This window comes from Phyllobates terribilis, unplaced genomic scaffold, assembly GCF_046119375.1.
Source record: "Phyllobates terribilis strain yellow unplaced genomic scaffold, ASM4611937v1 Scaffold_5__5_contigs__length_657084704, whole genome shotgun sequence".
NCBI lineage: Eukaryota > Metazoa > Chordata > Amphibia > Anura > Dendrobatidae > Phyllobates > Phyllobates terribilis.
The window spans coordinates 469,346,793-469,358,860 of NW_027362765.1; the positions used below are offsets into that span (position 1 = coordinate 469,346,793).

General features: G+C 41.4%; 1 protein-coding gene across 32 annotated transcripts in view; it reads left to right on the forward strand.

Moving 5' to 3' along the window:
- The window catches only part of ANK3 (ankyrin 3), a 762,832-nt gene that overhangs the window by 563,114 nt on the left and 187,650 nt on the right, over nt 1-12,068 (forward strand). For all 32 annotated transcript variants that reach the window (XM_073685429.1, XM_073685434.1, XM_073685432.1 and 29 more), the window contains 2 exons: nt 1,007-1,105; nt 8,600-8,698. In XM_073685429.1, coding sequence (XP_073541530.1) covers nt 1,007-1,105; nt 8,600-8,698 — 198 coding nt within the window. The remainder of the gene's footprint in view (nt 1-1,006; nt 1,106-8,599; nt 8,699-12,068) is intronic.

Below are 12,068 nucleotides of genomic sequence, written 5' to 3' on the forward strand. Positions count from 1 at the left end.
AATTTTCTTCAAAATCAGGACCCTCATAGCATCTGTTCACACCCTCAATGCACTTAATAGCCCTCTGTGTCTGTACTGTACACATACTGGCTGGTGACCGGTTCATGCAGCATTATGTGAACACCCTATTTTTTACATTGATGGCTGGAACATAGAATACAAGCACTTTTTGCATTCACCTTTCGTGTTCCCCCTATTTCCTCATAGATTGTAAGCTGGAGAGCAGGGCCCCCACTCTTTTATTCTGTGATGTCTTTATTATCTGTACAAGTTCCCTCTAAAATGTAAAGTGCTGCAGAATATGTTGGCGCTATAGAAATAAAAATTATTATTATATTAATTGGTGGATTCTGACATCAGAACATGACAACATACACGGTACTGGGTCCTGAGCAATCCATCTTCAATAGACTATGATTGACATGAAGCTTTGTTTGTGTGTTTTTTTGTACAGAATTTATCTTATAGAGGTTTTCAGGTGACTTTCCAGAATAAGCTGTGATCTGTCCATACATGGCGTATATCACTATTTCTGACCATTAGATATGTGTCTTCCATTTTTAGCATTTTTTCTTCTGCACTAGGAGCCTCAGCAGTTTCTCCTTCTACCTGTCTGCTTTTGTTTTATAAGCAATTGGTGTACTTTGATCCCTCATTGCAGACAGATCTGTAGACAGATTTGAGCAGTTTTTGAGAATGATCAGTACAGGAGAGTAGAAGTGTCGAAGGAGGAATTTTTATCTAATAAGATATATTATGCATTTTATAATTTTTCCGTGTACTAATTTATGTAAAAAAATAAATCAAATTGTAGTTTGTATCATAAAGTTGGCCATCAATATTAGATCACTGAGGGTCTGATTCCTGAAGAGCTGTCTAACATCAGACCAGTTTAACACTTTGTCCACTCTGAGGCTGGAGAATTTACTACCTTTAATAAATGTGTTATACTTTATCTTCCTTGACTTTACATATATAAATTATTTTGTGCTTTATTTTCTCCTAGAATGACATTACTCCCTTACATGTGGCTTCCAAGAGAGGCAATGGTAACATGGTGAAACTTCTACTTGACCGAGGATCCAAAATTGATGCCAAAACTAGGGTAAGACACATTTAAGACCTACCAAATGATGGCATAAGATGGGATCTGTGACTTATACTTGTCATCTTCTGTGGTTTAGCAAAGATTTAGCAAAGGAGACCAGTAGCGTCTCCATTTTTTGTGATCTTGTGCCGGGTGTGAGCTTGTTTTTATTGATACCATTTTGGGATAGATACAATGTTTTGATCGCCCGTTATTGCATTCTATTGCAATGTTGCAGCGACCAAAAAACTGTAATTTTGGTGTTTTGATTTTTTTTTTTTCGTTACGCACTTTATATTGATAGATCTGGCGATTGTGTACTCGGCGATACCAAATATGTGTATTTTTGATTTTTTTTTTAATTGTTTTTTTTTTAATTGTGCAAAAGGGGGGTGATTGGAACTTTTATATTTTTTAAAACTTTTTTTTTTACCTTTTACTGGCTTCAATAGAAGCTGCGATCATCCGATCGCTTGTGCTACACACAGCAGGGCTTCAGCCCTGCTACGTGTAGCAAAAATGATCATCTGCTATGTACGCCGGCCACAGGGAGGCGCTCATAGTAGATTGGCAATGACAAACACAGGGGTCTCATACAGACCCCAGGTTGTCATACCAACGCATCGATGCCCCGCGATTATGTGACAGGGGCGCCGATGGGCGGAGCTAGTGACACGCTTACAGCACGGCCATGTTAAATGCCGCTGTTGGAGTTTGACAGCAGCATTTAACATGTTAACAGCCACAAGTGGATCGCGATTCCGCCTGCGGCTGTTAGGGGCACATGACAGCTGATGAAATCTCATCTCTGGAGCCCACACCAAATAGGGGGAGGCGACCTGTGATGTATCTATAGGTCATAGGTCTTAAAGGGGCTAATTCTGACTCAAGTAGGGAAAAGAGACTTCCTGTTTCTACATAGAGCTTACAAGGATTCAACTAGTCAGTTTTTAATCACTGATAATGGAAAAGAGATGAAATAACTGGGTAGAAAGGCAAAATGAGCAATTGTAAGTGCACAGTGCTGTATAATATGATATAATATATATTATATTAAGTGGATAAAAACCTTGATGGGAGGAGTGCTTCTTTAATGAATTAGGCGCATTTTACACCTGTTTTGCGCTTCCAGCAAAAGTATACTCCAGTCAAGGACTGGAGTACATTCCTGAACCAAGTTAAGCCACTAAAGTGGAGTAATTTTTAATGAATATGACGTGCAGGTTTAGCCACAGCCCATCCCACCCATGTTCCACCCATATTGACGTCTCTGGCCAGAACTGGTCTAAAAATGCCAAAAGTCATGAAAATTCATGAACCATGTGTGCCATTATGAATAGATTGGTATAACACCATCAACAAATACCACAAGATAAAAAAAAGAAAAGTGACTGTAAAAAAAGGGCACATGATGAATCGGGCCCCATGTTCTCCAAAATTCCGGGCAGATCTACCGTACAAACTGCACAGCGCTTAGAGACACCGCTTATAGGGGAAAACACATGAAAGTCTGGTTATCAGAGTAACTTCAGAGTGTTTGGCTCTCTGACGCTCTCAGGACCTGCACACAGATATCATACATTTTAATGAGAGCGTCCGGAAGGCAGAAACATCTCTGGCGGTGATGCTGACTATGCATTTAGCCTATAACTCACGCATCTTGTCTTACGTAACGCTGATGCTGCAGTATTGATTTTTTTGGAGAGAATCCAGTCTTATGCTTTATGCATTATACATTACCTGACCGGCACAAAGAGACCGAGAGGGGAGATATCACCTGTGAGACTGGGTTTCTTCACTGCCTGACGTCATTTTACTCATCGTGCTATAGAAATCTATTTAACCCCTCTATCTGTTAACATTTATAGACTGAACACGTGTCCTATTATGGGCCCAATCATAACATGTTAGCTAGTTTCCAATTAAATAGGGACAGCACAGATGTAACCTAGATGTCAAGTCCTGCATTACCGCCATGATAGTCCATCACTCCAGAGCCGGTACGTTGCCATCAATAGCGCCTTGTCCTGTTATACTGAAGCGTTCTTGCGGTTGGTCATGATCTTCTGTATACGAGGAAACGTCTTAATGTCATAGTCATTTGCTTACTTTACACAGCAGTCATCTCCGCGGCTCCTGAAGATCCCTGGAGCTGGACCAGAGTAGTATCTTGCAGGTTTTTAGGCCTTTTACCCAAAGTATAAATAGCTGAACGTGATTTCTTTACAGATGTTAACCGTTTATATATTTAATAAGACCCTTCTGCCATAGGGATCCTTCCAGCCCTCTTAGTGCAGCAGTGGCAGCATGCGATGGCCCTGGAGGCTTACACACACTGACTAGAGACTCAACAAGGTTCATTACCAGGGGCCGACATTAGTCTAAAGCTGTCTGATTACATATGTGCAAATGCTGCAGAGCGCTCAGTGCTTCTAATGCAAGATACAGTCAGTAATATCTGTGCAAGGTCATGCCACATATATGAAGGTTATGTCTGTATATGTCCATCTATCTATCTATCTATCTATCTATCTACTGTATCTATATTTCTATCTATCTACTGTATCTATCTATCCATCTACTGTATCTATCTATCTATCTATCTATCTATCTACTGTATCTATCTATCTATCTATATCTATCTATCCATCCATCTACTGTATCTATATATATTTCTATCTATCTTTCTATTTATCTACTGTATCTATCTATCTATCTACAGTACAGACCAAAAGTTTGGACACACCTTCTCATTTAAAGATTTTTCTGTATTTTCATGACTTTGAAAATTGTACATTCACACTGAAGGCATCAAAACTATGAATTAACACATGTGGAATTATATACTTAACAAAAAAGTGTGAAACAACTGAAAATATGTCTTATATTCTAGGTTCTTCAAAGTAGCCACCTTTTGCTTTGATGACTGCTTTGCACACTCTTGGCATTCTCTTGATGAGCTTCAAGAGGTAGTCATCAAAAATGGTTTTCACTTCACAGGTGTGCCCTGTCAGGTTTAATACGTGGGATTTCTTGCCTTATAAATGGGGTTGAGACCATCAGTTGTGTTGTGCAGAAGTCTGGTGGATACACAGCTGATAGTCCTACTGAATAGACTGTTAGAATTTGTATTATGGCAAGAAAAAAGCAGCTAAGTAAAGAAAAACGAGTGGCCATCATTACTTTAAGAAATGAAGGTCAGTCAGTGCGAAAAATTGGGCAAACTTTGAAAGTGTCCCCAAGTGCAGTTGCAAAAACCATCAAGCGCTACAAAGAAACTGGCTCACATGAGGACCACCCCAGGAAAGGAAGACCAAGAGTCACCTCTGCTTCTGAGGATAAGTTTATCCGAGTCACCAGCCTCAGAAATTGCAGGTTAACAGCAGCTCAGATTAGAGACCAGGTCAATGCCACACAGAGTTCTAGCAGCAGACACATCTCTACAACAACTGTTAAGAGGAGACTTTGTGCAGCAGGCGTTCATGGTAGAATAGCTGCTAGGAAACCACTGCTAAGGACAGGCAACAAGCAGAAGAGACTTGTTTGGGTTAAAGAACACAAGGAATGGACATTAGACCAGTGGAAATCTGTGCTTTGGTCTGATGAGTCCAAATTTGAGATCTTTGGTTCCAACCACCGTGTCTTTGTGCGACGCAGAAAAGGTGAACGGATGGACTCTACATGCCTGGTTCCCACCGTGAAGCATGGAGGAGGAGGTGTGATGGTGTGATGGTGCTTTGCTGGTGACACTGTTGGGGATTTATTCAAAATTGAAGGCATACTGAACCAGCATGGCTACCACAGCAACTTGCAGCGGCATGCTATTCCATCCGGTTTGCGTTTAGTTGGACCATCATTTATTTTTCAACAGGACAATGACCCCAAACACACCTCCAGGCTGTGTAAGGGCTATTTGACCAAGAAGGAGAATGATGGGGTGCTACGCCAGATGACCTGGCCTCCACAGTCACTAGACCTGAACCCAATCGAGATGGTTTGGGGTGAGCTGGACCGCAGAGTGAAGGCAAAAGGGCCAACAAGTGCTAAGCATCTCTGGGAACTCCTTCAAGATTGTTGGAAGACCATTTCCGGTGACTACCTCTTGAAGCTCATCAAGAGAATGCCAAGAGTGTGCAAAGCAGTCATCAAAGCAAAAGGTGGCTACTTTGAAGAACCTAGAATATAAGACATATTTTCAGTTGTTTCACACTTTTTTTGTTAAGTATATAATTCCACATGTGTTAATTCATAGTTTTGATGCCTTCAGTGTAAATGTACAATTTTCATAGTCATGAAAATACAGAAAAATCTTTAAATGATTAACCATTACATACGGTAGGTGCACCAATCAAAAGACATACAGACTCCCACCTGGAAGTGTTTTCCCTTGTTGTGCGGGGCTCCTTGGCACAACAGGACCAGGTGGTAATAATATCCCCCCCCCCCCCCCAAACCTCAGGCTCTTCAGCATTGGCGCTCCAACTGTTTTTGTTTTCCAGACTGGTACAGAGGGGAGAGGATATTGGAGAAGGAGACAGTAGATCGGGGGGTTGGAGCAACTTCTGTGGTAGTGAGGTGACAGCAGGGTTATTGCAGGCTGTAGGCTTTTCTGAAGAGACTAGATGGTGGCCCGATTCTAACGCATCGGGTATTTTAGCATATGTCTCCCGACCCTCCTTTATAATGCCCCATGCAGGAAGTCACATCCCCCCGTATATAATACCCCATGCAGGATGTCACATCCCCCCTATATAATGCCCCATGCAGGATGTCACCTCTCCCCCATATAATGCCCCATGTAGGATGTCACCTCTCCCTCCATATAATGGCCCATGAAGGATGTCACCTCTCCCCCCATATAATGCCCCATGCAGGCTGTCACATCCCCCTTATATAATACCCCATGCAGGATGTCCCATCCCCCCATAGTGCCCCATGCAAGTCCCCTATGGCCCCATACAAAAAAAAAAAAAAACAATGCTCACCTCACTTCTCAGCTGCTGCTCCGGACTCCAGAGTAGCCGGCATCTTCACGCTATGCGCTGTGACCGGCATGTTCACGCTGTGCGCTGTGACCGGTCAGGAGAGAGCGCGGTGAAAAGACGTCACTCTGACCTGAGACGTCACAGAGCTGCAGTGGAAGACATAGGAGCTGCTGCGCAGGCACGGGAAGGGGTCAGTATGACGCCGGGTGCCGGGGTCCTGATCGAGCGCGGGGAGGGACGGGAGGAGAGGAGAGGGGAGGGGAGAGGAAGGGAGGGAAGGGGAGGGAAGAGGAGAGGAGGGGAGGGGAGGGGAGAGGAGGGGAGGGGTAAGTATGATGCCGGGTGCCGGGGTCCTGATCGAGCGGGGGGGGGGTGGGGGGGAGGAGAGGGGAGGGAAGAGGAGAGGAGGGGAAAGGAGGAGAGGGGAGGGGCGTTACACTTGTCCTCGGGAGATAAGCGGCCGTAGCCGCTGATCTTCCGACGATAGGCGCATGTAGGTCAGCGGCGCCTGCGGTCGGGGGACTTATGCTGCGAGCAGCCGGCTGTGTCTCCCGGCTGCATCGCCGCTGACCTCGATGCCGCATATGAGCCGCTAATGACCGCCATGTTTTTCTGAAATGCTGCGTTGCTGATTGGCCGCAGCCGGACCAATCAGCGACCCGGGATTTCCAGGACAGACAGACAGACAGACAGACAGGCGGGATAAGACAATTATATAGATAGATGAGCTTTCAGTTTATGTTTGAAGGTTCCAAAAATGGGAGACAATTATTATTATTATTATTATTTATGTTTAGAACACCAGTGATTCCATGGTGATGTTCATCAGCAGTTACATAAAAAACCCAAATATCAATTACAATGACCAAGCTAATCGTGACAGACAGGTACAGAGAGAGGGCCCTGCCCATGTGGACTAACAGTCTACATCGGACGTTTTGGGGCCTTGAATTAAATAGGTTGGGGGATGGTTGGGAAAAGTCTTGGAGGTGATTAGGTGAGGAACGTATGAAAGAACACAGTTATGAGGAACACCAACAGAGAGAGGGCAGAATGGGAATGGCAGACGCAAAATGTGCCGTTTGGTGAGGTGGTCTACCTAATATATTTCACCCATCTATATTCCCTCAGTTCCTTCCACCAGTCCAGTATTGAACCCCTTATTTCTCAAGCACATTTCATATTTTAAGAAAATACCTATGTAATTATAGTTTGCCGTTTCAGCCTCTAGTTTTTTCTGCTTTTTTGCTAAAATCCTACATAAGATTTAAAAAGAGAAAAAGTAATGCATCGTTATAATATTTTTATGACCTTTCATTTTTTAATGCAGTTTTTATTTATGTAACTGTTTTATTACTGTAGCCTTAACCATAGTTAGGATTGAAAAAAGTGTGTGAAAATGTAAAATTTATTATGTTAGTGGTATTTTTTTAAAATATTTTGGACAGCTCTCCCAAGAGGTCACTGTCTCATCAGTTTTTTGCATACGAGTTCTATCCAATGTCTTTCACGGATAGCGCTCGTACCTATGATAGTCTATGGGGCTGTTCAGTGTTCACGTGCCTGAGACATTTTGCGGACTGAGTGGTCCGTGTAAATTCTTGGAGACGTGTCCTATGTTGAGCTGAATGTTGGATCATGCTCGGCAATGTAAGTCAATGGGTCCGTGTAAAATCAGACAGCGCTCGGACAGCACTCAGATGCCATCAAAGCACTCTCTGTTTTTTCATGGACTAATAGGAGAAGGTAGAGAAACTTTTCCCCCTTATGCTATAGCACGCTATTATCTATCCCTCTATCTATCTATCTATCTATCTAGCTATCTAATCTATCTAGCTATGTATCTATCTATCCATATCTATCTATCCATCTATCTATCTATCTATCTATCTATCTAGCTCTCTAATCTATCTAGCTATGTATGTTAATCTTATCAGTATGTATCTTATTTATATGATAATTATTTATGCCATTTTAGGCTTTGACTTGGTAATAGCACAAGCTTATCAAAAATGTTATATTGTTCAATAACAATACTGTATATAATATGGAAATTCCAATTCATAATAATCCTTTTCTTTAACATTAGACATATTATTGATGCTTAGATTTTTAAGGCCCGGTAAGGAAATCTCTGCCCTACATATTGTGAATTCTGTCGGCTTCAAGCTTTGCACCAGATTCAGGGAGTGTATATTTATAGTGTAATATTATTGTTTGGAGCAATACTGCCACTCGGTGGATAGAGAAGGAATTACAATGTTATTGTAAAAATAATGCATGCTATAACTAAGGGCATAAAATATGTGAAATATCATGTATGTGTCATCTATGGTAAAAGAATAGAGAATTGTAAATATAACCTGTAACAACTAGTGTGGTGCAAGGAAACACAAAAAAATGTAAAGGAATAATGTGAATAACGGCATACAGATACAACAATTGTGGGTTGTAATTCAGTGTAAAGCATGAAACAAAAATAATAGAAGGGCAAAATTTTTATACTGTGTATTGGTTTTTTTTACAGGATGGCCTGACGCCTCTTCACTGTGGAGCGAGGAGCGGCCATGACCAGGTCGTGGAAATGCTTCTGGAAAGAGGAGCCCCAATTCTTTCCAAAACAAAGGTTTGTTACTAACTGACCGGTCTTTGACACTGACAAGTATAGAGTTCAGCTGCTATCTTTGGCACTGCCTTTGACTTTGAATGCAATGGCAGGATAGTGGCAGGATAGTGGCAGGATAGTGGCAGGATAATGGCAGGATAGTGGCAGGATAGTGGCAGGATAATGGCAGGATAATGGCAGGATAGTGGCAGGATAATGGCAGGATAGTGGCAGGATAGTGGCAGGATAGTGGCAGGATAGTGGCAGGATAGTGGCAGGATAATGGCAGGATAGTGGCAGGATAGTGGCAGGATAATGGCAGGATAGTGGCAGGATAATGGCAGGATAGTGGCAGGATAGTGGCAGGATAGTGGCAGGATAATGGCAGGATAGTGGCAGGATAGTGGCAGGATAGTGGCAGGATAATGGCAGGGTGTGTGACATGGGTCCTCTGCTCTGGCGATTGGTGGGGGTCATAGCAGTTAAACGCACAATGGTATAACAGTCCAGTGGATTGGTGATCATTTGTCTAGACTGGTGTTACACTTTTATTGTCCCCCAAATTAACACTGTCTCAACCATCCACAATATTTCTAAACCTTCCAGCTTGCTCAGTGTCATAGCAGCAGACTCTGGGCAATTACAATGGGAGGAGAGGGTGTAAGTAAAGAGTTAATATGGACCACTCCTTCTTCCTAAGATTATCTTTTCTTTCCTGATAGATCAAGAAGAGCACAAATAAGGGGGAAGGTCCATTGAAATGGTGTCATATAATGCTCAAATAAATGGTATCATACAATTCTCATATAAATAGTGTCATACAATTCTCATATATCAGGATCTGGAAAATTTGTGGATACCTCCTGCGCTTCTGATATAAATAGTGTCATACTATGCACATCTAATATAATGTAACTAGAAGGAATATAAAGCGCACATAGGGTCTTATCCGAGATAAAAGGAATATTCGTGAGAGATAATTCAAATCCACTCACCTATTAGGGTTGTGTAAAACACAACCACTGTACTTAGCATTGGCGTCTGCTGCAAACCCCTGATGAAATAGACTTTATTTCTACGCATAAGTGGTGTGATTACCACGAAACGCCTAGAAATAAAGTCTATTTCATCACTACACGATTCCTCTGGTACATAATTCTGACAGGCGAGCAGCGCAGTCTGATGCCCCATTCTCTTCACCCAACAAAGGATCATCTTATATAATGTCATACTATGCTAATATCAGGTCCCAATGTTCTTAACGTCTTATAGTATGCTCATTTAAATAGTAAAATATTACAATTTGAGAGTCCTCAGTGTTTGATACCTTAATGGCTAATTAAAAAGGCAATAACACATAGCATCTTTTGGGACTACTTCGGTCTCTTCATCAGGCTCAGTAAAATCTGAGAAGTCACATATTTATACACAACAAGACACAGGAATAATTCTTTAGATAAGACAAGTGACGTGAAGCAGAACTATCAATGTGGGAAGGGGAGAGACATTTGTGGCAGGAAGTACTGGTGCAGTTCATAGATATGAAGGGTGAAAGTTTTATTGTCCTGTGATTGAGGTCTGGTCCATGATTGTGATGCCTCCAGGAGGTCTGAGGAGCACAGTCCTTAGTTGATGTAGAAAGATATAAATCCCTGGGACACATTAATTCCTGCTCTGAGTGTCACATGTCATCATAAGTTTGTGCTCCCAAACTCTTCGGTTTCTCTGAGATTTGAAGTTACCTTTCAATACCAGCAATTTCATGTCCACGATGCTGTGATCAGGGCTACAAAAATGTTTGGCCACAGGTAAATTTATTTGTTTTTCTTTTATTGTGTGATGATTAAAATTCATCCTTCTAAGTTTTTGCCCTGTCTCCCCAACATACAGACTCCCAGCATTTGGTACATATAATTAGGTACAGCACATTAGATGTGATGCAGTTGAAAGTACCTGGGATCTTGTAGTCCTGATGTGATCTGGGGATCTTTATCTTTTTCGTTATCATTATAAATAGACAGGTTTTACATTTTTTCGGGTTGCAGGGAAAGATTCCTCTTGTTGGAGAGGCAGGGAGCTTCTGACAATGATGCCTCTTAGGATTTAGGGGCTGTATAGACAAAGAAGAGGCCTGAGTAGTCTCGATAGCTGCTATTTCTTACCATCTTTTCAGTGAGTCATTAGAAGGTATCAACCACTGAGGACTCTCAAATTTTAATATTTTTATTTATTTATTATCTACTGCCTAACACGGTACAAATATATATATTTCCTGCATTTAAATAGTGCCATACAATGCTCTTATTAAAACTATTATACTATGGTCACATAGTGTCACACAATGCTCTTATTAATAGTGTCATACTATGATCATATAGTGTCACACAGTGCTCTTATTAATAGTGTCATGCTATGCTCATATAGTGACACACAATGCTCTTGTTAATAGTGTCATATTATGCTCATATAGTGACACACAATACTTTTATCAATAGTGTCATACTATGCTCATATAGTGTCACACAGTGCTCGTACTAATAGTGTAATATTATGCTCATATAGTGTCATACAATGCTCTTATTAATAGTGCCATACTATGCTCATATAGTGTGTCATACAATGCTCTTATTAATAGTGCCATACTATGCTCATATAGTGTCACATAATGTTCTTATTAATAGTGTCATACCATGCTCATATAGTGTCACACAATGCTCTTATTAATAGTGTCATGCTATGCTCATATAGTGTCACACAGTGCTCTTATTAATAGTGTCATACTATGCTCATATAGTGTCACATGCCATTATTAATAGTGTCATACTATGATCATATAGTGTCACACAGTGCACTTATTAATAGTGTCATACTATGCTCTTGTTAATAGTATCATACTATGCTCATATAGTGTCACACAGTGCTCTTATTAATAGTGTCATACTATGCTCATATAGTGTCACACAGTGCTCTTATTTATAGTGTCATACTATGCTCACATAATGTTATTAATAGTGTCATACAATGCTAATATACATAGTGTCATACGATTCCCAAATTCCTAAAGGCTGGATCTAACTACACACATTTCATGTCTAGTTTTGTTCCTACTGTGGAGTTTCTACTCACTTTGGTGCTTGGGGAGGGAAAACAGGAAGTGTTTCCGTTTAAACGTCCAAGTCTCCATAAACCGTCCACAAGCAGAAGGGGAAAAAAAACGGCCTTCAGTGCCGTCAAAACAAAGAAAACAGTTGCTTAGATAAAGTCTCTGGTAAGCCAGTCCTGTGGGCACACAGACTGGATAGCATCCAGTACACTGGCTCAGTCTGGATATCACACAGGAGCCTTTTCCCTCTACACACAGACCATGTGTCAAACAATGGACTCCATTATA